Here is a 26,374-nt window from a genome sequence, read left to right as displayed (position 1 = left end):
TTGAGATAATAGGGATGAATTGCCAGTTTTCAGACATTTATGGTTTGTGTTTACCAAATGGATTTTTATGGAAAAAGTGCTTAATTTTCACACAAATTACCAAACAGATTTTGCAGTACTTATAAGTACTAAAATTCAGCACTTCAAGTTTTCAGCTTTTAAATTAATTTTCAAACCTTATTTTTCAGTTTACCCAATGGCACCTACCATGGACATCCCTACCAATCTGGACAACATTGATGGCGGCACAAAAGCAATATCGACGGAAAACAGAAGTTCCTCCTTCATGGTGTCTTGGCCTTTGGTGGCGAAGGAAGCAGCTGCAAAACAGTTGGCAACAAGAAATTAACGTCGCCAACCCAAAAATGAAACTGAAGCGTTCATCGCCTTTAGCTGTATTAAATGAGACATTACCTGATAACAAGAGATGAGAGAGCTTATAAATCCAAAGCCTCCTGTTACACGGGGAGTTACTTTCTTGGGTGCCAGTTGAAGCAGCCCGACAGCAACCACTATATCCATCGACGCCTTCACCAGTGCTAACAACCTATCATTTGACTGCTTGAGCTTGTTAAGGTACTGTTCATCCTGCATATAAGAGCAGATGAGCAAGATATTTAAAATGAAATGAAGAAAGGAAGGAATCCCATGGGCAAACCCATTTACAATATCATAGCATTTTAGCCAAACGTACTTGATGTTTATCTGATCCTTTTTTCTTAAGATCCTTCTCTAATTTCTTCATTGATGCAGATAGTCTTCCAAGCTCTGCAAGCTAAAAGAAAATAAGAACACACATTATATTTCAGGACCAGATAATTTATATCATGTAATAAGCTAAAGCACTGAGCATGGGTACGATTTCTGAAAAAAAAAAAAAAGAAAGAAAGAAAGAAAGAAAGAAAGAAAGAAAAATAGCACTAAAGGAACAAACCTCAATCATGGTTGTGCAGGTTGAGGAACCCATCCAACAGAAAAGAGAGATCCTCCCAATTAGCTCTGCCCGTTCTTTGTTCTACAAAAGATAATTGAAGCAGGTCAGTTGCTTCTTTCTAGTCACTCATGGAAAACGTTGAGACTGCTTTTGGATGCACTGTTGGATTGAATTGCAATGATTAGTCTGATAGACAAGAGATTATCAAATTGTACTTGCCTTACTATTCATATTTAAGGACAATGCTCCAACACTTGCAGTTATATTACCTGCATTTTATTTATTTTTATTTTTTTCGAGCAGGAATCCAACTGCAGTTAGAAGGCTATATCCTCATTGTGGTTACTAGGAAAAACCATCGCAATTTCATTACTATGCCTTAGTGGAATTGAATTTTCATAATCAAATTGAATTGTGCATCCAAACATGCTCCTAGTCACATGTTAAAGTGAAATAAAAAAGAAAAGGAAAGAAATTCCCTTTACCTTGTAAATGCCTGTTCTCCCGGCCCAGACAACTTGATCAAGAAGCAAGAAGGTGGATAACAATGCATTCTTGGACTGCAATGGACACCATGTTCAAATGGGCAAACAAAATGACTTAAGCAGTTCAATCAGCAACAGCTGCTCATACCTTTCCAAGCAAGATGAGTGGAAGAGGAGTCCCTCGAGCAGGCGGACTAATAAGACCGTGCAGATCGTTGACAAACTGCAATTTCAGTGAGATGCAAACATAAAAACGTGTCAAATAAGTAACAAGCAGTGAGCATGTATTTTAATATTTTTTCCCAGATAGGAAACCAAAGAGAAAAAGAAAACAAAAATTCAAACCTTCAAAAGTCGAAAAACTTTCCGTGCCAAGCTGGTCGATTTATCAACATTTTGAGCTGTACCAGGCTCCCCATTGCTCAGGAACTTTGAACCATATTGTATAGCCCGGCATATCTTGTCCCTGGCTTCAGCTTTGTTCAGATATAAAACCAAAAGAGCAAGTTCTGCTCTTGTTGCATCTAATGTAGTCATCTTTGACTCAGAAAACACCTGCTCTTTATCATGGGCATAAGCAACTTTTAGTGATATATCCTCAATGGGGAATGAGGCACTGTCTAAGTTTAGAAATATTGTAATATGAATGTTTGATTGCAGTAAACTCCTCGAGTTTGCATCATATGTTTGGACGATGCACTCATGCACCTAGAGATTTAGGGACATGTAGCAATAACTTTCCTCTGTTTTTTTGTAGGAAGGGTGTCTTACAGCCACCACGAAACCAATTCAAACACTGAAGCTCGCAAACCATGGTGTTCGGTGTAATGCTTAAACAAGTTGATTTTACTCAGTACCTTGGTTTTTTTTTTTTCCTTCTTTTTTTCTTCTTTTTTTCATTTTATGTTTTCTACTTCTATATTCATAAACTTCTTAGCTAGTTAGTAGTGAACCATCACAATAGCAATCTTAGTACAAAATATTAACACGAATGGGGAAACACGAAGAAATGGTGGAATTTCTCACTGACACTTTTGGATATGCTAAAATACACATATTTGCATATTTAGGAATTAAAATATTGCAAAAAAAAAAAAAAAGAAGAAGAAGAAGATGCATACATAACAATTTTCTCTTTAATGGGAGTCTAAAAGCATGTAACACTGATTTGGGGAAACTTTAGAATTTTTCAATGATACTTCAGGTGATGCTAAAATATACATATTTGCATATTTAAGAATCAAATAGTAGCAAAAAAGATGAAAATTTGCATATTTAGGAATCAAATAATAAGTTCCCTTTAATCGGGCATAAAAGCATGTATTGTTGACTCAGGGAAACATTGGGGAAAATGGTGGATCCATCCATCCATCCATGCATGCACATACATACATACAAACGCACATGCATGATCGATCCATCCATCCCTGCATGCATGTGTGCATAAACACGCGCACGCACTCATACATCCATCCATCAATCCAACCATCCATCTATATATGCATACATCCATCCATCCATGCATGCATACACATTCACACATATAGACATGCGTTTCATCATACAACCATGCGCCCATAAAAAAATTTGAAATGAAAACTTTTTCAATAAATAGATTTTTGGCGACATTGATACATTGCGATATTATCAAAATATCGCCGATACACTGGTGATACAAGCAACACCTGATATTTATACAGTCAAAAATATTGGTGATACATTGACGATATTGATACATTGGCGATACAAGAGACACTTGGAATTTACACAGTTGAAAATAGTGGCAATACATTGGCAAAACTTAGCGATATATCACCAATACCTGGAATTTCCAATACTGCCAGTGTTATCGATATCGCTACCAATGTTATTGGTATCGCCGAACTGGGGATACGAATATTATCGGGGATATTTTAATAATATCAGGAATACTCTGAACAATGTGTCCAAGTAGCCATTTCCACCTTGTGGTGGTTCTCATGTCCAAGCTTTGTTGCAAGCTCCTTCCAGCTAGGTGCAGCTCCCACTTCAAAGCGCTCTTTGGACCATCACTTCCACCCTCAATTCCTTCTAATTTATACTTGCTTGCATTTTGAAACAAACACTTCCTCACTCTTGCAACTGAAATTGTTGCCGCTTTGCATCACGCTCCAAGCAACTATACATTGAAATTGCTCTTTCCACAGGCTGCCCCCTCTTGGACTTGAACACGGGACATGGTGTTGGCTCTGACAACAACTGTTTACTCTTTGGCAGCATTTTTCTTTGAGTGCAACGAACCTTAAGTGGTTAGGAACCGGATTTCACTACCACCATCGAAGCAACACCCCCCAACAACGCTTTGTGATTGTGCTTGCAGAGTAGACATGTGAAGCACAACCACCCTCACCAATTGTAGAATTAAAGGAAAAAGAAATGAAGAGATGGAACATACGAAGGCAAATATAGATAGATAGATAGAGAGAGAGAGAGAGAGAGAGAGAGGTGTGCACACTCAGAGAGGGTAATGATCTCCTAGGAATCGGTCACTAAATAACTGCCATGATAACTCATCCCATGTGATGTGTGCACAACATCCAACCTATCCATCAGATGCATCACCCATAAAACCCCTATGGCTCAGAAATCAGCCTGATCCAAAAATTAAGTGGGCCACAACAAAGGGAACATGGTGCGAGATGACGCCCACCCTTGATTTTCACCAGGCCCACTTGAGTCGCAAAACAGACTGGTCTTTTGCATGACCCTTCATTCAAGCAAGGTGAAGGGTTTGTATCACCTGGATTGAATATACACAATATGGGGGATGATTTCTATAAGGGTTCTGATGGGAACCAGTTCCTCCATGAAATTTTCTACATGCACATATGACGACCAGTTACTGGGTGAAATTTTCCACACACACGAACTGGTTCCTTGGTGAAATTTTCTATACACACACCCATGAGAACTAGTTCGAAGGTGAACTTTTCTACACACACATTATGCATAATGCTAACTTTACCATGTTTTCACATACCATATAACATACTTAAGACAGAAGTTTCCTAATACATAAGGCACCAGATTCCTTATACCACCCAACATACCACTAATAGAAAGCTTCAAGTTCAACACAACTCTTAAAAAAAATCCTAATTAGATTATACAATAACAATAACTCTTTAACTCTTTTTTTTTTTTTTTTTTACTCTTAACAGTGATGACCTATACATCACCTCAGTCTAGGAAAAACTGACCAGGCTACCAGCTCTGAGATGTTTGACTCTGTTAGAGCAGCCAAAATATTAAGATAGGATCCAATCAGGAATCACGTCTCTGAATGGGCATGTGGAGTATCGAATTGCATCTAGGGTCCGAATCAAGGGAGCAATGCCAAAACTAAAGGATTGGTGGTAGCAGTCCCCTGAATTCTGGCATGAAGCTAAATCAAAATCATATCCACATGAAAAGACATAATCATGCACTAGATCACCGTCCAATCACCAATGGATAGAAAATATTTTGTGGTCAGACAGTTTCTTTGGAATTTTAAGGAACAAAACTGGGAGTGCAGTAGCATGAGATAATTAGAGTTGGTGGTTGGGTCCCTCCAAATCTGATCTGTGAGGAATCATTGAGATCAGGCCCAATTCAAAGGCCTGGATCATTTATATGGTTCACATGGAAAAAGCCAGGAATAGCATCTTGACCATGTTTGCTGGGCTTTTCAAGTAACTAAGTTGGAATATCCATGTCTCTCAGGGATTCAGCTGAAATCACAGAGACCCATACAAGACAGTTTGACTCAAATATGTAACTCCCTTGTCCTGTCCCATAAAACATCAAATTAAGTAGTCTACAAACATCTAGACAATTTGAAGGCTCTAAAAGGGCAATGGGAAGGCCCAAAAGGATGTGGGTGGAAGTAGTGAGAAAAGATTTGATAACCTATGGTCTAACTGAAGTTGTGGCCATTGTTAGAGTGGAATGGTGGAAAGGGATTCATGTAGCCGACCCCAATTAGTTGGGAATATAAGGCTTAGATGATGATGACAGAAGTCTGGACAATGCAAGGTTTGATCCCAACAATTTAAATGACACTTTAATATTGGTTATGGGATGAGGTGGTGATCATATAACAAAAAATACAAACAGAATGAGGCTTTAGAGAAACTAGAGTTGCTGAAGCAAATATCTCCTCTCTTTAACATTGCATCGACAAATAGTCTCAAATTTACATCACAATCCATCCATCATTCTGCAGGCTTTCATGTCCACCAACACAACCAAATATAAGAGGAGAAGAAAACTGAAAATGGTGAGGAAGACTTCCTTCAAGCATCATTCAAACTGGCACACCTAGACTCTGGGGGTTAGTAGGATGTTTACAAGTAAAAAAGTTCGAGTTGTCTGTTCCCCTGCACACTGCATTTGAGTTAAGGGAGGCAGCCAATGATATCCCCATTTATTGGTAATGAGTGGAAGAAGCAGACTACAAAGACATTTTCAGGTCATGGCAGAGACGAACAATATAACTCTGGACATTCACAAAGATCTAATGTATGGCCGCACAAGCTTAGTTGAGTTGGATGAAAACAAAAAATAAATATAAATAAATAAATAATTGTTTATAAACTGCATGTGCTTTATATAACCTGTATACACAGAAATGCTACTACCACTCTCAATTATCACATACCCCCACTCTCAATTAGAGGGTATGGCCCATGCAACGCAAAGATTCGAAATGGTCGCTCAGCTGGAAAAGACGAGATCTCCTCGCTGTAATTGCAAGTTTTCCTGTTCATGTTGTGAGCCTTAGCAGGAAATCCTCCAATGGCAGTGGCTTTTGGAAAGCATTACATGAAGGGGTGAGCATCCTTGAACTGGCAAAGCCATCTAATCACAAACTGCTGAAATTGCCAAGTAAAAATCTTCAAGCCTCCACGGTGAATCGACCAAGGGGCTTCAAAAGCAGGCGTCAAAATCAAGTCAAGGGAATAAGGAGAGCAGCACTCAGACTTGATTTGAAGGTCAGCTTATTTGACTCAAAATCTCACAACTACATCCTGTCAATCTGCCTGTCCATTTTGAATTCCGATCTTGTAATGGACAAATTTGATGTGATCAGATTCGATGTCCCCAGTGAAGTAGAACATGGAGAATATGTCACCATAGTCCTGAACAGCCATAAAATTTCATATTCTTATCGAAATCCATTAAAGCATAATTACATGCACCCGAACCTCAATAAACATATAGTTCTATTCTTTCTTCTTTCTTTTTTTCCTTTTTTTCTTTTTTCTTTCCTTTTTTTTTTTTTTTTTTTTGAATGGTAACACAAACATACAGATGGTTCAGTCACCCACACCATTGATCTTATAGGCATGGAAGAGGGATACCCAGAAAAATGTCCCAAACTAGACCCTAAATCTTTGGTGTTTAGCCTTTTGAATTGAATGTAGATCACTGCAATATTTTTCTTTACCATATCTTATAGGACATGAATCCAGGGGTTCTGAGTAACCTGCGTCCACTGTGAGGCCCATCAGAAAAATGGTTTTGATCACCAAACACCATGTACCCCACCTAATCCCTTTCCACCAAAACTCCATGATATCTAACAACAAGATGGTCGCAAGTAAGCAATAGCCAATAGGCCACCAACCAAGCTGGCATAGTGATGCAGGCTCAATGCCCACCATAGAGCCAAAAATGTGCAGAATTTGGACTTATGTGCTGCTAGTTTTGGAAACTAAATCTTAGATACTACATTTGCTATTTTCGGAAGATAGAGTGTTGATTTTGAAGATTCTCTAAAAATTTTAGGGATAATCTTCTATATTTACTTTTATTATTTTTAGGCCATTACAAATTGGCCAAAAATCTTAGTAAGTTGTTATATAGATTAGAATGATTTGAAATCAATCCAATAGTTGGAAATCTTTTTTTTTTTTTTTTTTAAAGATTCATAAGGAATTGTAAGGTGAGACTTTTAGGGTCCATAAAAGAGTGTGTTCTATGAGTTAGAAAGCACTATATTTTCTCAACTTTGTGAGGTTTATTTAAGCATTTGTAAGAAGCTAGGAAGTTTTAATTTCAATAAAGTTGTTCACCCCTATGTGATTCGGTATCAAGGTTTCACTGGTTCAATTTTTCGGATTGCCTCATCTGGTATCATAGTGGATGATCATTGGCAGATTTTTACTCTACATCATCTCATAATGGCTTCATAAGGAGTGACCCAAGAAGGGTCCACAAAAGTACCCCAACTGATCCAAGCACTCACGGAGCAAATCGATCACTCACAAACAATATCACTAATAAGTAACAAAGCTCCCACAGAAAGGAATCCAGAAACCGAAGTTCGAGCATGAGAACACATAAGACTAAGGTCCACACCATAGTCCTATCCAATGATCTTACTTCCCACATAAAGGGACCACGGTACTACCCTAGGCCGAGAATTGTCAGACCATATCCAGCAATCAAGTCAAGCCCCAACACGTGGGAGGTGGTTATGGACAAGGAACTAGTGCACCAAGACAGGAAAATGGTTTTGATCACCAAACACCATGTACCCCACCTAATCCCTTTCCACCAAAACTCCATGATATCTAACAACAAGATGGTCGCGAGTAAGCAATAGTCAATAGGCCACCAACCAAGCTGGCATAGTGATGCAGGCTCAATGCCCACCATAGAGCCAAAAATGTGCAGAGTTTAGACTTATGTGCTGCTAGTTTTGGAAACTAAATCTTAGATACTACATTTGCTATTTTCGGAAGATAGAGTGTTGATTTTGAAGATTCTCTAAAAATTTTAGGGATAATCTTCTATATTTACTTTTATTATTTTTAGGCCTTTACAAATTGGCCAAAAATCTTAGTAAGTTGTTATATAGATTAGAATGATTTGAAATCAATCCAATAGTTGGAAATCTTTTTTTTTTTTTTTTTTTTTTTTTTAAAGATTCATAAGGAATTGTAAGGTGAGACTTTTAGGGTCCATAAAAGAGTGTGTTCTATGAGTTAGAAAGCACTATATTTTCTCAACTTTGTGAGGTTTATTTAAGCATTTGTAAGAAGCTAGGAAGTTTTAATTTCAATAAGTTGTTCACCCCTATGTGATTCGGTATCAAGGTTTCACTGGTTCAATTTTTCGGATTGCCTCATCTGGTATCATAGTGGATGATCATTGGCAGATTTTTACTCTACATCATCTCATAATGGCTTCAAAAGGAGTGACCCAAGAAGGATCCACAAAAGTACCCCAACTGATCCAAGCACTCACGGAGCAAATCGATCACTCACAAACAATATCACTAATAAGTAACAAAGCTCCCACAGAAAGGAATCTAGAAACTGAAGTTCGAGCATGAGAACACACATAGACTAAGGTCCACACCATAGTCCTATCCAATGATCTTACTTCCCACATAAAGGGACCACGGTACTACCCTAGGCCGAGAATTGTCAGACCATATCCAACAATCAAGTCAAGCCCCAACACGTGGGAGGTGGTTATGGAAAAGGAACTAGTGCACCAAGGACCACCCCCACCAAAAAAAAAAAAACTCTTCTTTTGATATGCTTCAGTATAAGCAAAGAGGACATCATTCTTTTAAATGTCCTTTGCATCGGTCTGCAATTGGAGTGAATTTGGTACGAGTGGACAAAGAAACCACTCACAAGAATATTAGAATAGACATACAGGGGTAAACAACTTTATTAAAATCAAAACTTCTTAAATAAACCTCAAAACATAGTGCTTTCTGCCTATTAGAACAACCTCCTTCATAGGCCCTAAAAGCCACCCTAAAAATCCCCATGAATCTTTGATTAAGATTTTTCAACTGTTGTGTAGATTCAAAATTAGTTTAATCTACATAAAATAGCAAAAACCCTACCTAGAAAGATTTAGCCATGGCCAAAAAAGGAAAAGTTAATCTAGAAAATCATCCCCAGGAAAGTGTCATGTATACTTAAGGCAGCAATCAGTCAGGTATGGGTCAATGTCAAGGTTAGCCCAAGCCCAACAGGCTAGGAATTCTACCTCAACCAAAAATGTCACCTATCATCCAGCCTAACCTGACACAATTAAAACACACTAAACCCAGGCCGCCCCAGCCCAACCCAACCCATTGAGTTGTAACTGGTCACAGTCGACCCACCACGAACAACCAACAATCATAACTAGGAGATCCTTTTTGGAGCATGGTCCTAGTCCATCCCTAGTGGATCCAGCAACCGAATTGCTTGGATTCCTAAACCTTGAGAAGGTGTAGTTGTGCAAGGTCAATCCAATCCAACCCAACCTACCTACTTAAATGGTGATGCAATCGTCCCACATGTGCACGCACTGCATGTGTGTACAAGAAAAGGGCTACCTTCCTTTTTTAACCATCCTCACTTTCCATTTTTTTCAAATTTCTAGATTAGGAAATCTGCTCTTTCTTTCATATCTTTATTTTTAGGCAGGGAATAATCTTAAATATTTTCTTATCTAAGTATCTTCTTGTTTCAGAAAGCTTTGTTACTTAGGTGCTTTCTTATTTCATAGATTTTAGATTTCATATCTTTTATTATAGATTGTAAGGTTGATCATAAATAGGACTTCTGTCCTATGGAATAAGACAACTTGATCAATATTCTCTTTATGAAATTTTCTTCTTTTCTCTACGGTGGTTGTTGAAGGGAGGGAAAGTAATCCCTAGTTTTAGACTAGAGGACTGTTGAGCTTGCTCACAGTCTTGCATTTGTGATCTCTAGCATCCGGCTAGACGATTGTTGGATCTTTTCCACAATCTCTTTGTTTTCTTATTGATTTATTTGCTTTCCCTTTCAGGTTTGCATTAATTGGTATCAGAGCAAGTTCTGCTCTTGGGAAAATTAGAAGCTATTTTTTTTTCCCTATCTCAATCTAACCTTTCATCCTTCCCCTTCATCCATCCGTCATCTTTCTCTTTTCTTTCCTCTTTTTTGTTATCCCATCTCAAAATCACCAAACCCTAACTTCCAACCCTACTAGATCATAATCCCGTCCAAACATATCAATCCATTGCCCTTCCTCTCTTTCCTTACAAGAGAGAGAGAGAGAGAGAGAGAGAAGAAGAAGAAGAAGAAGAAGAAATTTTTATTTTGTTTGCTTGCCAAAGCCTGTTATCTTATGCGCCGCACTAGAGGAGGGACGATTTACAATCCTGAGATGGCTACACAACCTTAAGAAGAAACTATCACAACCCTACAACAAGTGGTCGATTTGCTAACAAAACGGATGGATGACCTAGAGGCTCGTTCCATAGACAGAATGAATGCTTTAGAAGGACATATTATTATTCTCGAAAACACAAGCAAGGGAATCAATCTAGACCACCAAACATCTGTAGATGACCCTGATGGAGAATTGGAGTCCGAAAATGTTGACTCAAGGCATCCTGCTCGGAATGGTAATTTCCAAGACGAAGAATATAAGCCTGGCTACAGGGCCCAACAACATCGCTATGCGCAACCAAGAGCCAGAGGGATGAACAACCTCCGACGGGATCATTCAATTTATCCTGAAGGAGGGAGGAATATTCACACTTCGGATCCTGCCAAGCATATCAAGATTGATATTCCATATTACGATGGTAACTTGGATCCCAAAGTGTTCAATGACTGGCTAAAGCCGATGGAGCGATATTTTTGTTGGTACGAAATGGAAGAAGTTGTCAAGTTGCGTTTCGCTACCTTGAAACTTAAAGGCGCAGCTCGAGACTGGTGGTACGCCATCGAAGAAGATCTACAACGGTGTGGCCTTCCTCCTATAAGCAATTGGGAGAAAATGAAAGCAAGAATAAAGCAAAGGTTCCTGCCGCTAGATTACAAGACGACCTCTTTTCAAGAGCTCCTCATGCTTTGACAAGACAATCTAACCGTGGAAGAGTACACGCAGCATTATTATGACTTAGTCATTCAATGCCTCTTAACAGAAACGGGAAGACAACAAGTGGCGCGTTATTGTAATGGGTTACGGTTCGAGATTCAAAGAGAGTTGGTAACTGTTCGGCTCAACAACATAGACGAGGCGTATCAAATGGCTCGAAAAGTGCAGGACCGAAAGTTAATGATAAGGCGCGGTAACCTTCAAGGCAGGGGTTATGCATCCACTCGTTCCACTACTAGTGGCTCCACTTTGCGCCCACAATCATTCATGCCTCGCACTAACTTACCTCGAATTACAAAATCGGTCAAAACTCCGCCCAACCTGCTTCCAATCATCTTCCTCGAAATGGTGATACCAAGGGAAAGTCTGTTGCAGTAACGCAAGAGAGGTCGACTAACAATTGCTTTAAGTGTGGTGGTCGTGGACATTACATGACTGAGTGTCCCTCTCGCAATCTCCAATTTTGTGGGACAGAAGACTTCATTGCAAGCCAAGTGGAAGATGAACACACAAATGATTCAGAAGATGATGAGCATGAACTTGAGGAAGGCCTCAATTGCCTAAATGAAAACAAGTTATCATTAGTGGTCAGAAGGATTTTGACAGTACTAAAGGAGGAGGCTCGAGAAGACCGGTTGCGAACGAATATTTTCCATACACGAGTATCGTGTGGTGGAAAGGCTGTCAAGGTCATTATTGACGGAGGCAGCAGCATGAACGTGGTCTCACAAAGCATGGTGGACAAGTTGAAACTAAAACCTCAAACGCATCCCAAGCCATAGAAGATCGCGTGGGTGAATGACACGTTCATCCCTGTGACTAAGAGGTGCTTAGTCAACTTCTCTTTGGGTCATTATGAAGAAGCGCTTTGGTGCGACATCATTCCAATGAAGGTCACACATATATTACTGGGGCACCCATGGATATATGACAAGGATGTAACTCACAAGGGTCACAAGAACACATACAGCTTTATATACAAAGGAAAGCCCATTACTCTTAACCCTATGAAAGATGATGAACTTGAAGAGGCAAAGTCGACTTCCCCAATGTTGAGCATGGCCCGATTCATAGAGGAGAGTCATTAACGTGAATCATGTATGCTCAAGTAGGATGCAAGATCAATCTAGTTAATAATGTTGTTGTTTAACCACTCGAGATTTTGGAGATTCTGTCCCAATTTCAGGATTTGATCCCTAATGAACTACCAAGTGAGCTTCCACCCATGCGCGACATTCAGCATGCTATTGATTTGGTACCTGGAGCGCCATTACCAAATCTTCCAGCATATCAAATGAACCTGACAGAGCATGCAGAGCTTCGTCGACAAGTGGAAGAATTATTAACAGAGGGGTTCATTCGTGATAGTGTTAGCCCGTGCGTTGTGTCAGCGTTGTTGACACCAAAGAAGGATGGCAGTTGGTGAATGTGTGTTGACAGTCACGCCATCAACAAGATACAAATAAAGTATTGTTTTCCCATTTGACGCTTAGATGATATGCTGGACATGTTAACAAATGCTACAATTTTTTCGAAGATTGATTTGCGAAGCAGGTACCATCAAATAAGAATTCGTCCTGGCAATGAATGGAAAACTGTTTTCAAGACAAAGGATGGATTGTATGGATGGCTAGTTATGCCATTCGGCTTGATGAACGCACCTAGCACATTCATGCAGGTGATGACACAAATTCTACGACCATTCATTAGCAAGTTTGTCGTCGTATACTTCGATGACATCCTCATTTATAGCCATTCACAAGAAGATCATCTGGACCATCTTTGTCAAGTGATGAGAGTACTGCGTCATGAGAAACTCTACATCAATTTGAAGAAGTGTACCTTCATGAGTTCTAGCGTGGTCTTTCTCAGGTTTGTCGTTTCCGCAAAGGGCGTAATGGCTGATTCAGAAAAGATAAGAGCCATTGTTGAATGGTCTACTCCCGTAAACATTCATGAGGTTCGTGGTTTCATGGTCTTGCGACATTTTATCGAAGGTTTATTCGGAACTTTAATTCCATCATGGCGCCAATTACTGAACATATGAAGTCCAATCCATTTGAGTAGACTAAAGCAGCAACAAAGGCATTTTAAGAAATCAAGCAGAAAATGCCAGATGCTCCAATTCTTAGACTTCCTGATTTCGAAAAAAAATTTGAAGTTGCTTGTGACGCATTGCACGTAGGCATAGGAGGTGTTCTTAACCAGGAAGGACATCTGGTGGCCTTTTTCAGTGAGAAGCTCAATGCGGCATGAAAGAAGTATTTTACTTACGATGTGGAGTTTTATGCTATTGTACAAGCTCTGAAGCATTGGCGTCATTACCTCATTCATCGAGAGTTTGTGCTCTAATCTGATCACGAGGCATTACGCTACTTGAATTCTCAGAAGAAGTTGAGTGCTAAGCATGCTAAGTGGAGTGCTTACCTTCAACCTCAAACATCGTGGCGGTATAGAAAATAAGTTAGCAAATGCCCTTAGCCGAAAGTCGCATCTTTTGTCTACCTTATAAATCTTCGTTGTTGGATTTGAAGAACTAAAACAAGACTATGCCACAGATGATGATTTTGGAAAGGTATTTTCAACAATCATTTCCGGTGCAAGCACCAAGTACCAAGGTATAGCTTGCACGATGGGTACTTATTCTTCGACATGAGGTTGTCTACCTAAGAGTTCCTTGTGAGAGCTTGTTATACGAGAGCTTCATTCAGGGGGGCCTAAGTGGTCACTTTGGTATCGATAAAACAACAGCTTTGGTTGAAGATCGTTTTTACTGGCTAAGTTTAAAGAAAAACATTGGGATCATTGTTCATCAATGTTGAGCATGTCATCTTAGTAAAGGTAGCAAGCAGAATACTGGTCTTTATACACCATTACCTGTGCCAGGTGTTCCATGGGAAGAAATCAGTATGGATCAAAGATGGCTCATTTTATCCCTTGTAAGAAGACATCAGATGCCATGCACATCGCCAATGTTTTCTTCTAAGAGGTGGTTCGTCTACATAGTGTTCCCAAAACTATTGTATCTGATCGTGACATCAAGTTTATGAGCTACTTCTGGCGCACTTTATGGTCTAAGATGGGAACTAAGTTGAAATTCTCAAGTGTGTATCATCCACAAACAGATGGGCAGACTGAAGTCGTAAACCATAGCCTTGGGAATCTACTTCGATGTCCGATTAGTGATCATATAAGCTCATGGGACATTGTGTTATCATAAGCTGAGTTCCCTTATAATAGTTCTATGAACCGCACTACAGGACTCTCTCCTTTTGAAATTGCGACCGGAATGCGACCGCGACAACCTATCGATTTAGTCCCACTTCCTAGTGTGACTCGATCGAGTCAAGACGTCAAAGCTTTTGCACAGCATGTCAAGGAGATGCATGAAGAAGTTAGGCGAAAGATCACCCTTAGTAATGAAAATTACAAGGGATATGCAGATGTTCGAGAACGTTTTGCACAATTCCAAGAAGGAGATAGAGTCATGATGCGACTTAAGCCTGAGCAGTTTCCAGCAGGCTCTTATACAAAGCTCCTAATGCAAGGGCATTTTCACACCGGACTCAAGTGGGGTCGCTTGTAGGATGCAGGGGTACACTCGGGGTGGGTGCGGCCCACGGAGGAGAACTCGTGTTCGAGACTCCTCACCGGGAGTGATTAATGCGCATTTCATACCAGGCTCGAGTGGTGTAGCCCGTGGGATGCGGGGACATACTCGAGGTGGGCAGCCCATATAATTTGGGGCCCACGAAGGGGGTTCGGCCAAGGTCTTAACCCATGCGATGTGGGGCCTGGGCTATGAGATAAAGGGATTAATTTGCCATACTATAATAGTTCGAGCTTTTAAAGCAAGTGGTTAATTGTCCTGCATCAAATTGGTATCAGAGCGGGAGGTCTTGTGTTCGAGACTCCTCACTGGGGGTGATTAATACAGGGGCACTTTCACACTGGGCTCAAGTGGGGTCGCTTGTAGGATGCAGGCGCACACTCGGGGTGGGTGCGGCCCACGGAGGAGAACTCGTGTTCAAGACTCCTCACCGGGGGTGATTAATGCACATTTCACACCAGGCTCGAGTGGTGTAGCCCGTGGGATGTGGGGACATACTCGGGGTGGGCAGCCCATATGATTTGGGGCCCACGAAGGGGATTTGGCCGAGGTCTTAACCCATGCGATGTGGGGCCTGGGCTATGAGATAAAGGGATTAATTTGCCATACTATAACAGTTCGAGCTTTTAAAGCAAGTGGTTAATTGTCCTGCATCAAATTGGTATCACAGCGGGAGGTCTCGTGTTCGAGACTCCTCACTGAGGGTGATTAATGCAGGGGCACTTTCACACCGAGCTCAAGTGGGGTCGCTTATAAGATGCAGGCGCACACTCGGGGTGGGTGCGGCCCACGGAGGAGAACTCGTGTTCGAGACTCCTCACCGAGGGTGATTAATGCACATTTCACACCAGGCTCGAGTCGTGTAGCCCGTGGGATGCGGGGACATACTCAGGGTGGGTAGCCCATATGATTTGGGGCCCACGAAGGGGGTTCGGCCGAGGTCTTAACCCATGCGATGTGGGACCTGGGCTATGAGATAAAGGGATTAATTTGCCATACTATAACAGTTCGAGCTTTTAAAGCAAGTAGTTAATTGTCCTGCATCAAATTTGATTTTATTTCCCTTTGACATTGTTTGGTTTATAATTTTTATTGGTCTAGTCCTAGCCTGTGTCGGCTTGGACCCACATAGATTCCCATTTTTAATTGAATGTTTGGATTTTCATGTGGGACGTGGAATTTGTGTGATTGTTTCTGAATTGGTAGGATCTAAGCCTGAAATCTTGCATATCATATTTAATTTTCCATGTCCTGTATCAAATTTGGTATCAGAGCCTAGGGTTCTTGTAGGGGAATTCACCACATATTTAGGGTTTAGTTTGTTTGAGTCCTTCATGCATTCAGTCCATCATATATAGCTGAATTTTAGTAACAATGTGTAGTCTCCTTCATATAGAGTCTCGTAGCGTCATTTAGTTTTTAAACGCATATAATTATCATAGCAGGTCCTTAGGTTGAGCAAGTCAGTGTATGCCCATACGTACGGGTCGCGGTTTCGGTTTGCAACCCACACTAAACATGGAGCAACTACAAGAAACAGTGGCCAAATTAGCCCAGCAAGTTGAGTCCTTGAATAAGCATTTGAAACAACACATAGATAAACGCCTCGAAGAAATAGAAGCCTTCTTCAGGGCAAACCCCACCACTGGGGAGGATGCCCAATCTCAGGCAGTTGGTCAGGAGGTTAGACCAAGGACTGGAGGTGGCCAAGGAGCTGGTCATGGGCGCGTACCTGTACACCCACCCTGTGGGGGATATCATGATCAATATGACCCAGATGCACAACTCCTTAAGGGAGTTAGGGTACGTGCCCCTACTTTTGATGGCCACTTAGACCCTAAAGCTTTTTTAGATTGGTTGGCGGATATGGACCACTATTTTAAGTGGTATGATATGTCGGATGCTCGACAAGTCCGATTCGCCAAAATGAAGCTTGTGGGTCAAGCAAAGAGGTTTTGAGCGACGGTTGAGCGAAAAAAAGAAAGACCGAAAGAACTCCCAATAGTCCATTGGGGAGAAATGAAAGAAACGCTGGAAGAGAAGTACATCCCTTTCTCTTATCGCATGCGGTTGATTGAGGAGTGGCTGTATCTTCGACAGGGTTCCATGAGTATTGCTGACTATATTGAGAAATTCAAAGAGTACTCGACCCGCTGTGAGGTTGATGAGGACCCCATACTCACCCTTACTCGTTTTAAAACAGGCCTCCGTCCTGACATTAGGAGAGAATTGCTCGCCAAAGACATAGACACTATCGAACAGTTGTACCAAGTAGTTTTAGATGTCGAGCAATACCTTAAAGCATCTGTGGGAAGGCGGTTTGACTTTTGCGAATCCAGTACTAAGGCCAACCCTTCTGGGGCTAGACCTAACACGGGATTCCAAAACAAACCTTCCCCTAATGTTCAGCCCAGACCTAAGGATGATAAGGGTAAAGAGATTGTCGGGTCTAGTTCACGTAGAAGTGGGGCCACTAGGTGTTTTAGGTGTCAGGGGTTTGGTCACTTTGCTTACCAGTGCGGCACGAGAGAGGGCACCAAAGTACTCCTTATTGATGGGCAAGTAAAAGTAGTACCCCCAGAGAGTGATAGTGAGGAGGAGGAATATGAGTCAGTCGGAACCCCTAGTGATGAGGAAGAGGGAGCACAAGAGTCTGTGACCCTTGCAATTGTGCGTTGTGCCCTGGCTCAAGCCAAGAACACTGATGACTGGTGCCGCAACACGATCTTCTACACTTATGCAAAATGTGGGGAAAAGAGTTGTAAGATGATCGTGAATAGTGGTAGTTGTGCCAACTTGGCATCGACTAGCACTGTGAGTCGTTTGGGCTTAAAGCTAGAAGCCCATCCTCAGCCCTATAGAGTCTCCTAGGTTGATGAAACATCTATTCCAGTCTCACACCGCTGTCTTGTCCTTATTCAGTTCGGATCTTATAAAGACACAATTTGGTGTGATGTTGTTCCTATGGATATGGGCCATGTCATTCTAGGTAGGTCGTGGCTCTATGACAGGGATGTTACCATATTTGGTCGTTCAAATGTGTGTACATTCTGGTTTGAGGGCAAGAAGGTCAAGCTAAATCCTCTGCCACCCAAGAATACAACTGGAAAAGAGTTCACCACACAGAGTGGTGTGAGCGGCCCAAAAGAAGTGAAGGAGTCCAAGTCCAAGTCCAAACCGCTCCATATTTTGAATGCCAAAGACTTTGAGCGAGAGACGGAGGTGGACTCGATGATATACGCCCTTGTGGCTAAGGAGAGTGTACCAGAGACTAGCGTAGAGTTAACCACTGAGGCCATTCAGGTAGTACATGAGTTTCGTGATGTTTTTCCTGATGATTTACCGAATGAGCTTCCCCCTATGAGGGATATACAGCATGCCATTGATTTAATCCCTTGGGCAACTCTACTAAACCTCCCACATTACAGAATGAACCCGAAGGAGCACGCTGAGTTGAAGAGGCAGATTGATGAACTCCTAGAGAAGGGTTTCATTCGAGAGAGCATGAGTCCGTGTGCCGTGCCCGCCCTTCTTACACCTAAGAAGGATGGCACATGGAGGATGTGTGTTGATAGTAGGGTCATCAACAAAATCACATCAATTATCAATTTCCCATACCGCGTCTTGATGACATGCTAGATATGATGGCTAATGCTACTATCTTCTTAAAAATCGACCTCAAAAGTGGATATCACCAAATCCGTATATGCCCTGGTGATGAGTGGAAGACGGCCTTCAAGACGAAGGATGGGCTATATGAATGGCTAGTTATGCCTTTTGGGTTAACTAATGCCCTAAGCACTTTCATGCGTGTGATAACCCAAGTGTTAAGACCCTTCATGGAGAAGTTCCTGGTCATATACTTTGATGATATCTTGATTTATAACATGACTAAGGAGCAACACCTCAACCATTTGAGGCAAGTTTGTGGGATCCTTAGGGCCGAGGAGTTGTACGCCAACCTAAAGAAGTGCGCGTTCTTGTCTAGTAGTGTGATCTTCTTAGGTTTTATTATGTCAGCTGAGAGTGTATCGGCAAATCCTAAGAAGGTCAAGGCCATCGTTAATTGGCCTGAACCCTGCAATATTCATGAGGTGCGCAGCTTTCATGGCTTAGCCACTTTTTATAGGCGGTTCATTCGAGGCTTCAGTTCCATTGTGGCTCTCATCACAGACTGCATAAAAAGGGGAGAGTTTCAATGGACAAAGGCCGCCTCGAAGGCCTTCAAGGAGATAAAGGTCAAGATGACCGAAGCTCCAGTCACGCGACTTTCAGATTTTTCAAAAGCTTTTGAAGTCGCATGTGACGGGTCAAGAGTCGGCATAGGAGGAGTACTTAGCCAAGAAGGGCACCCTGTCGCCTTTTTTAGTGAGAAACCGAATAAGGCGAAGCAAAGATATTCCACCTATGACTTGAAATTCTACGCGATAGTGCAATCACTACGCCATTGGCAACATTACCTGTTACCGCAAGAATTCGTCTTGTCTTCAGATCACGAGGCTTTAAGATACTTGAACTCTCAAAAGAAATTAAGCCCCAAGCACGCTAAGTAGGTTCAATTCCTTCAAGAGTACACTTTTGTGCTTAAGCACAAGGCCGGTGTAAAGAATAAGCCTGCCGACGCATTGAGTCATCGAGTCGTATTACTCAACTCCATGAAAGTTGAAGTTACGGGCCTTGAGCGCATCAAAGAAGAGTATTCTGAGTGTCCAGATTTTGAGTTTGTATATGTCTTTATTAGAGAGTCCATCAAGAGCTAACAGTGAGTATTTGATTTTGGACGGATATTTGTTTAGGAGTGACCGCTTGTGCATACCACGCACCTCCCTTCGCGATTTTCTTGTCTGGGAGTTATATTCAGGGGGGGTTGCAGGTCATTTTGGTCATGACAAGACCATTGCCCTAGTGGAGGATAGATTTCATTGGCCAAGCCTCAAGCGGGACCAGGGTGTGCCGAATCGGTTACGTATCGGCCGTATCGGCCGATACGTAACGGTAACGGCCGATACGGGCCCGTTACGGGGTGTAACGGCCGTAACGGGCCGTTACGGGCCCGTAACGGGCCCGAAACGGTAACTTTTTTTTTTTTCATTTTTAGCTCGTTTTTTGCTGTTTTTTTGAAACCTTTTGTTTCCAAACTGTTTTTCACTCCTTCTACTACTAATTTCGACCAACTTTAGCTAGGTATTTGAGATAAAAACACATTATATCACAAATTTTTTTGAATCAAAGCTCGGTGGGCCATTTTTCAGAAATTCGTCAAAAATAGGTATTTATACTTTTTTTAATATGTTTTGCTGTTTTAATCATGTCATATGATGTGTTAATCATAGTAGAACATGTTAATGTACATTTTACAGATTTGGGGTGCCATTTAATAATTTTTTAATATTTTTTTCTATTTACGCATGAATTTTGGCCCCTTTTTTTAAAATTCGAAAAATCAAATTTTAATGGTTGTTTTGCTGTTTTAATCATGAAATTTGATGTGTTAATCATAGTAGAACATGTTAATGTGCATTTTACAGATTTGGGGTGCCATTTTATATTTTTTTAATATTTTTTTCTATTTACGCATTTATTTTGGCCCTTTTTTTGAAAATTCGAAAAATCATTTTTTAATGATTCTTTTGCTGTTTTAATGACATCATATGATGTGTTAATCATAGTAGAACATGTTAATGTGCATTTTACAGATTTGGGGTGCCATTTTATATTTTTTAAATATTTTTTCTATTTACGCATCTATCTTGGCCCCTTTTTTGAAAATTCGAAAAATCATTTTTTAATGATTCTTTTGCTGATTTAATGACATCATATGATGTGTTAATCATAGTAGAACATGTTAATGTACATTTTACAGATTTGGGGTGCCATTTTATATATTTTTATATTTTTTCTATTTACGCATTTATTTCGGCCCTTTTTTTGAAAATTCGAAAAATCATTTTTAATGATTCTTTTGCTGTTTTAATGACATCATATGATGTGTTAATCATAGTAGAACATGTTAATGTGCAATTTACAGATTTGGGGTGCCATTTTATATTTTTTAAATATTTTTTCTATTTACTCATTTATTTCGGCCTTTTTTTGAAAATTCGAAAAATCATTTTTTAATGATTCTTTTGCTGTTTTAATGATGTCATATGATGTGTTAATCATAGTAGAACATGTTAATGTGCATTTTACATATTTGGGGTGCCATTTTATATTTTTTTCTATTTACGCATGAATTTTGGCCCTCAAAAATAATTGCAAACACCTAAATGTAAGATATTTTCATATTACATTCATTCTAATATATCTATCATTGATAGTAGATAGTTAGAAAATTAAATATATGAATTTTGTAGTCAAATTCAGGTTATCTGGTTCATAAATTCATCAGATAGTCCGATACAACTTCTCACCAAAGAGTGGACCGTTACACCACCATAAACATGTTCCAATTTATAAATGAATGCATATTTGGAATGCTTAGAATATTCCGGATTTAATCCATATTTTTTCATATTTTTTTGACAAAAAAAAATTTTTGCACCGTTACGGGCCGTTACGCCCCCGTATCACCGTTACGCCCCCGTATCCGTATCGGTTTTGGAGGTCACCGTTACGCCAACCGATACCGATACGGGATACCTTGAGCGGGACGTGGCCAAAATTATAGGACAATGCGTACTTGTCAACTAGCAAAGCAGAGGAAACAGAATACAGGATTATATTCACCTTTGCCAATCTCATTCATCCCTTGGCAAAATATCAGTATGGACTTCATGCTTGGACTTCCCAAGACTATTCGAAAGCGTGACTCGATATTCGTTGTCGTGGACCGTTTCTCTAAAATGGCTCACTTCATTCCTTGTTCTAAGGCCTCCGACGCCTCTCATGTTGCCAAGCTGTTCTTTAGTGAGGTTATCAAACTGCATGGGTTACCAAAAACCATAGTGTCTGACCGTGATGTGAGATTCATGAGTTACTTTTGGAAGACACTATAGCACATGATGAATAATAGGCTCCAGTTTTCTTCTGCCTACCACTCTCAGACCGATGGCAGACTGAGGTGGTTAATAGGAGCCTAAGGAGTTTACTTCGATGTTTAGTGGGGGAGCATACCAGGACATGGGACGTTGTACTACCCATAGCCGAGTTTGCATACAATAGTTCTGTCAATAGGTCCACAGGTCTAAGTCCTTTTGAAGTCGCTACTGGTTATAAACTTAGGAAACCTATTGATCTTATCCCCATGTCATTGTCACATAGGCCATCAAAGTCTGCAGTCTTTTGCGCATCACATACATTTATTGCATCAAGAAATCATGCGAAAGATCACTACTAGTAATGAGCATTACAAATTTTCTGCAGACCTACATAGACGTTTCAAAGAGTTCAATATTGGGGACTCTGTGATGGTCCGTATCAGGCCCGAGCGGTACCCTCCAGGGGCCGTTCATAAGTTACACGCGCGTAGCGCTGGGCCCTTCAAAATTATAAAGCGAAATGATCTCAATGCGTATGAGGTAGATCTTCCACATTCTATGGGAATTAGTTCCACATTCAATGTAAAGGATCTAGTTGCTTTTCAAGGACCCACTGATACTTTGCCCGGCCCTTCACCCACCCATCCTGATGTCCTAACCTTACCCTTTGATCCATGGCCTCTTCCCAACCTTTCATCCCAGCCTCTGCCTCCCATACCTAGCCTTCACACACCTAGAGAGGAAATAGAGGATATCCTGGACCATGAGATAATTTCCACGTCGAATGGCGGGTTTCAGAAATACCTAGTTAAATGGAAGTCACGCCCAGCTTTGGACAGCGCGTGGTTCACTGAGGAGCTTCAGAGACTTGATCCCGACATCCTAGAGCGGTTCAGGAGTTTTATTTCGCCAGTGGCGAAATCTTCGCAGCCGGGGAGAGTTGATGAGGATATCGTGCACACGCACGCCCACACACCACCACCCCTACGCACGTACGTACGCAGAAGGAGGACCCCACCATGGATCTGGCTCGATGATGACGTCCAGGAAAGGCCTCCTACCTAGAAGACAAGTTTTGGTTCAAAAAAGTGGGCCCGATAGTCAAGAAAAGCCCATCATGGGATCTCATGATTATGACCCACTTGTCGGATTGATTTCATATTTTAGGTTTTGCTTATTGTTATTATTTAGAACATTGTGAACGCTTTAGATTTCTCTGTTTGGTTTTTATTTTAGTTTACTTCATCGCCAAATAATAGGTTGCGGACATGGTGTGAGTTTTGGGGTATAGGATTTTCCCTATAAATAGGCACCCCTTGTAGTTCTTTTAATTTATTGAAGTTAATAAAAAATTCTTGTTTTATTTTTCTGCTCTCTTTGTGAGTTATGGAAGAATTCAAAAGTGGGTGCGAAGCCCTCCCTTTTCGAAGGGCTAACTATCGTGGTGCGAAGCCACATTGATCCCAATTCACCCCCATATTCCATCATCTTTTTTTTCATCTTCCTTAACCATCCGTACTTCGAATTTGTCCTTTTGTTGCATCAAATTTCTTCATTACAGTTTCCAGATTTCGGCCAGCAGGCGAGCTGAAACTTCGGCAGAGCACCACGCACAAACCGTATATCGGATCGAGCTGAGATTTGAGGGTTTTGGAGTCCATCCCTGGCCGATCAGGGCCAAGGTGGCCTTTTTCTGAATAATGGGCCCCACACACGTGCGGCCGGGATCACACGCACGTCCGTCTGGGCTATTATTGTTGTCCACACGCAGGATCATCTTTTGGCTCAGGTTTTTATCCTCTTTTATCCTCTCATAGCCGTTTTTCATGAATCCTAACTCTAGATTACATGATCCCTAATTGATTTGCCCCTTTTTTATCACCTTAGGGTTCCTTGAATTGAAATTAGAGAATCCCTTAGATTAGGGACTAATTTTTATGCATGAGTAGTTGATTTTATTTCCCTTTGACATCGTTTGGTTTATAATTTTTATTGGTCCAGTCCTAACCTGTGTCGGCTTGGACCCGCATAGATTCCCCTTTTTAATTGTATGTTTGGATTTTCATGTGGGACGTGGAATTTGTGTGATTGTTTCTGAATTGGTAGGATCTAAGCCTGAAATCTTACATATCAAATTTAATTTTCCATGTCCTGCATCAGCTCCACTCCAGAAAGGCAGGTCCTTACCACATTTTGAAAAAGCTAGGTGTGGAAGACCTTACAATTTATCTTGGACATCATACAAATGAGAGCATGGAAGAACAGGCTATCCAGATACCTAAGGTACCATGCCAACTCGAAGAAATCATTAAAGACGTGTTGGATGATCAGATAGTTTCCACACGCCAAGGGGGGTATCAGAAGTTTCTTGTCAAATGGAAGGGTCGACCAAGGTCCGATAACACATGGATTTCAACAGAGGATTTCAGGCGCATCAACCCAGAACTCTATGAGTATATTGCCATTAACTCGACGGAGCCAAGTTTTTTTAAGCCGGGGGGAATTGAGGCAATCGTCCCACATCCCACAGGTGCAAGCTCTGCACGTGTGTACAAAAAAAGGACTACCTTCCTTTTTTAACCATTCTTACTTTCCATTTTTTTCAAATTTCTATATTAGGAAATCTGCTCTTTCTTTCATATCTTTATTTTTAAGCAGGGAATAATCTTAAATATTTTCTTATCTAAGTATCTTTTTATTTTAGAAAGCTTTGTTACTTAGGTACTTTCCTATTTCATAGATTTTTAAATTTCATATCTTTTATTATAGATTGTAAGGTTATTATAAATAGGACTTCTGTCCTATGGAATAAGACAACTTGATCAATATTCTCTTTATGAAATTTTCTTCTTTTCTCTACGGTAACTGTTGAAAGGAGGGAAAGTGATCTCTAGTTTTAGACTAGAGGACTGTTAAGCTTGCGCACAGTCTTGCATTTGTGATCTCTAGCATCCAGCTAGAGGATTGTTGGATCTTTTCCACAATCTCTTTGTTTTCTTATTATTTATTTGCTTTCCCTTTCAGGTTTGCATTAAATGGGTCTAATTTTCTTACCCAAGCGCAGCTCAGAAGCAGGTCGGACCAGTTGGCCCAGAAGTCCACCTGACTTGTTGGCCACCTCTATGTATCATCTGATGCGTAGTTAAAGATTCTCCGCAACAATCAGCACCAGTCCAAATGCTCCCAGACGGAAGAAACCTTCATGGATCCAGTTTCCATATACAATTTTCACAACGATAAGATTGTCCAATCTTTATGATGTCCATTCCATGACGAGCCGTTTAGATCACATACACATGCCACGTGTACGGTATAGAAAGTGAAGGTACGAAATTTTATTGCATCGATGGCTAAAATGGATCGACGAGTGCTCGTAGATTTTCCTTTCTTTTTTTGATCTTTTTTTTAAAAGATTTTGTAAGCGACATAGAGCAAATGATAAATTGCAAGCACAAATTATTTGAATTTATGAAAAAACCAAATCACAGAAAAGACAACAAGAAAGACGTAATACCAACAAAAAAGAGGGGAAATCAGAGAAATTCGTTCGGAACGCAAAAAAAATCCGCCCTCTTTCGAATCCAGAAAGAAAAAGGGCAGAGTATATGAATGAAAGGAAGATAAGGAGTTCTTGCCTGTGGATTAGTTAGGGTTTGGCGGGAGGTCTTCTGCTCCGCCTTGCTAAAATCGCGACGGAAGCAGCTCTCTCTCTCTCTCTCTCCTGTTTGTTGGTTTTTTTTTATTCTTGGTTTCGTCGGAGCGGATTGGGTGTGGCCCCGGCGTCACCCAAGACGGTGCATCCCTCACCGTCGGGCCTACCTTGATGTATCTATTGTGTATCCACGCCGTCCATCCGTTTTTTCAGTTCATTTTAGGATATGATCGCAAAAAAAGGTAGATACAAATCTCAGGTGGACCATACCTTAGGGAAAAGTAGTGATTAACTATTAAAATTTTCTTGTGGCCTAGAAATGTTTTAGATCAAGCTGATATTTTTTTATTCGGTTTTCTTCATCCAGATTTTTGTAACCTTATCAACAGATTGGATGACTAATAAACATTACGGTGGGCCTTACAAAGTTTTTAACGGTGGTGTATTCAATCACCACCGTTTCTTCTCTTACAGCCCACTTGAATTTGGATCTTCTTAATTTTTGGGCGCATGCCGTAAAATAATACGGAAAAACGGATGGACGGCGTGGATACACAGTACATACATCAATGTGGCAGCATGGTAAGGGCCGCACCGTGTTTGGGGAGACCGGGGCCGCACCAAATCCCTTCCTCGAGTACATGCACGGGTTTCCACTTTTGTCCCAATAGCTCTTTCAGTCGTTGGTACGTTTGGCCCAGCTTTAGAAAAGTGTCCTTTATAAGTATTTTCAATCTCACGATCTTCACTTTTACAATGTGGTTTTCAATTGAACCGTTAAGGATGAAAATATAACGGCCCAAA

General features: G+C 40.8%; 1 protein-coding gene across 2 annotated transcripts; it reads right to left on the bottom strand.

Moving 5' to 3' along the window:
* Positions 1-25,704, bottom strand: LOC131232634 (peroxisomal membrane protein 11D-like). Of its 2 annotated transcripts, none has more exons than XM_058229006.1 (8): positions 25,554-25,704; positions 1,765-1,974; positions 1,568-1,642; positions 1,420-1,494; positions 935-1,015; positions 695-775; positions 415-588; positions 1-320 (listed from the first exon to the last, which is right to left on the bottom strand). In XM_058229006.1, exons 2-8 carry the CDS (start codon positions 1,954-1,956, stop codon positions 285-287), a joined length of 714 nt encoding a protein of 237 aa, XP_058084989.1. In that variant the 5' UTR covers positions 1,957-1,974; positions 25,554-25,704; the 3' UTR covers positions 1-284. The 2 variants fall into 2 exon arrangements, with proteins under 2 accessions (XP_058084989.1, XP_058084990.1); XM_058229007.1 differs by having other exon boundaries at positions 1,765-1,979; positions 25,554-25,653.
* Positions 25,705-26,374: the final 670 nt, after the last annotated feature.

Source organism: Magnolia sinica, chromosome 18 (genome assembly GCF_029962835.1).
Source record: "Magnolia sinica isolate HGM2019 chromosome 18, MsV1, whole genome shotgun sequence".
NCBI classification, from domain to species: Eukaryota; Viridiplantae; Streptophyta; class Magnoliopsida; order Magnoliales; family Magnoliaceae; genus Magnolia; species Magnolia sinica.
The sequence above is the reverse complement of the archived record's forward strand: the minus strand, read 5'-3'. Positions and strand labels throughout refer to the sequence as shown.

Bases quoted from the DNA above. Each gene is read 5' to 3' on its own strand.
- LOC131232634 (XM_058229006.1), bottom strand. From the start codon at position 1,956: ATGACTACATTAGATGCAACAAGAGCAGAACTTGCTCTTTTGGTTTTA. The intron at 1,016-1,419 runs GTAAAGGGAATT...TATCTTTTGTAG, and splicing joins GGAGAACAGGCATTTACAAG to AACAAAGAACGGGCAGAGCT. The intron at 776-934 runs GTTTGTTCCTTT...ATTTTCTTTTAG, and splicing joins CCTGCACAACCATGATTGAG to CTTGCAGAGCTTGGAAGACT.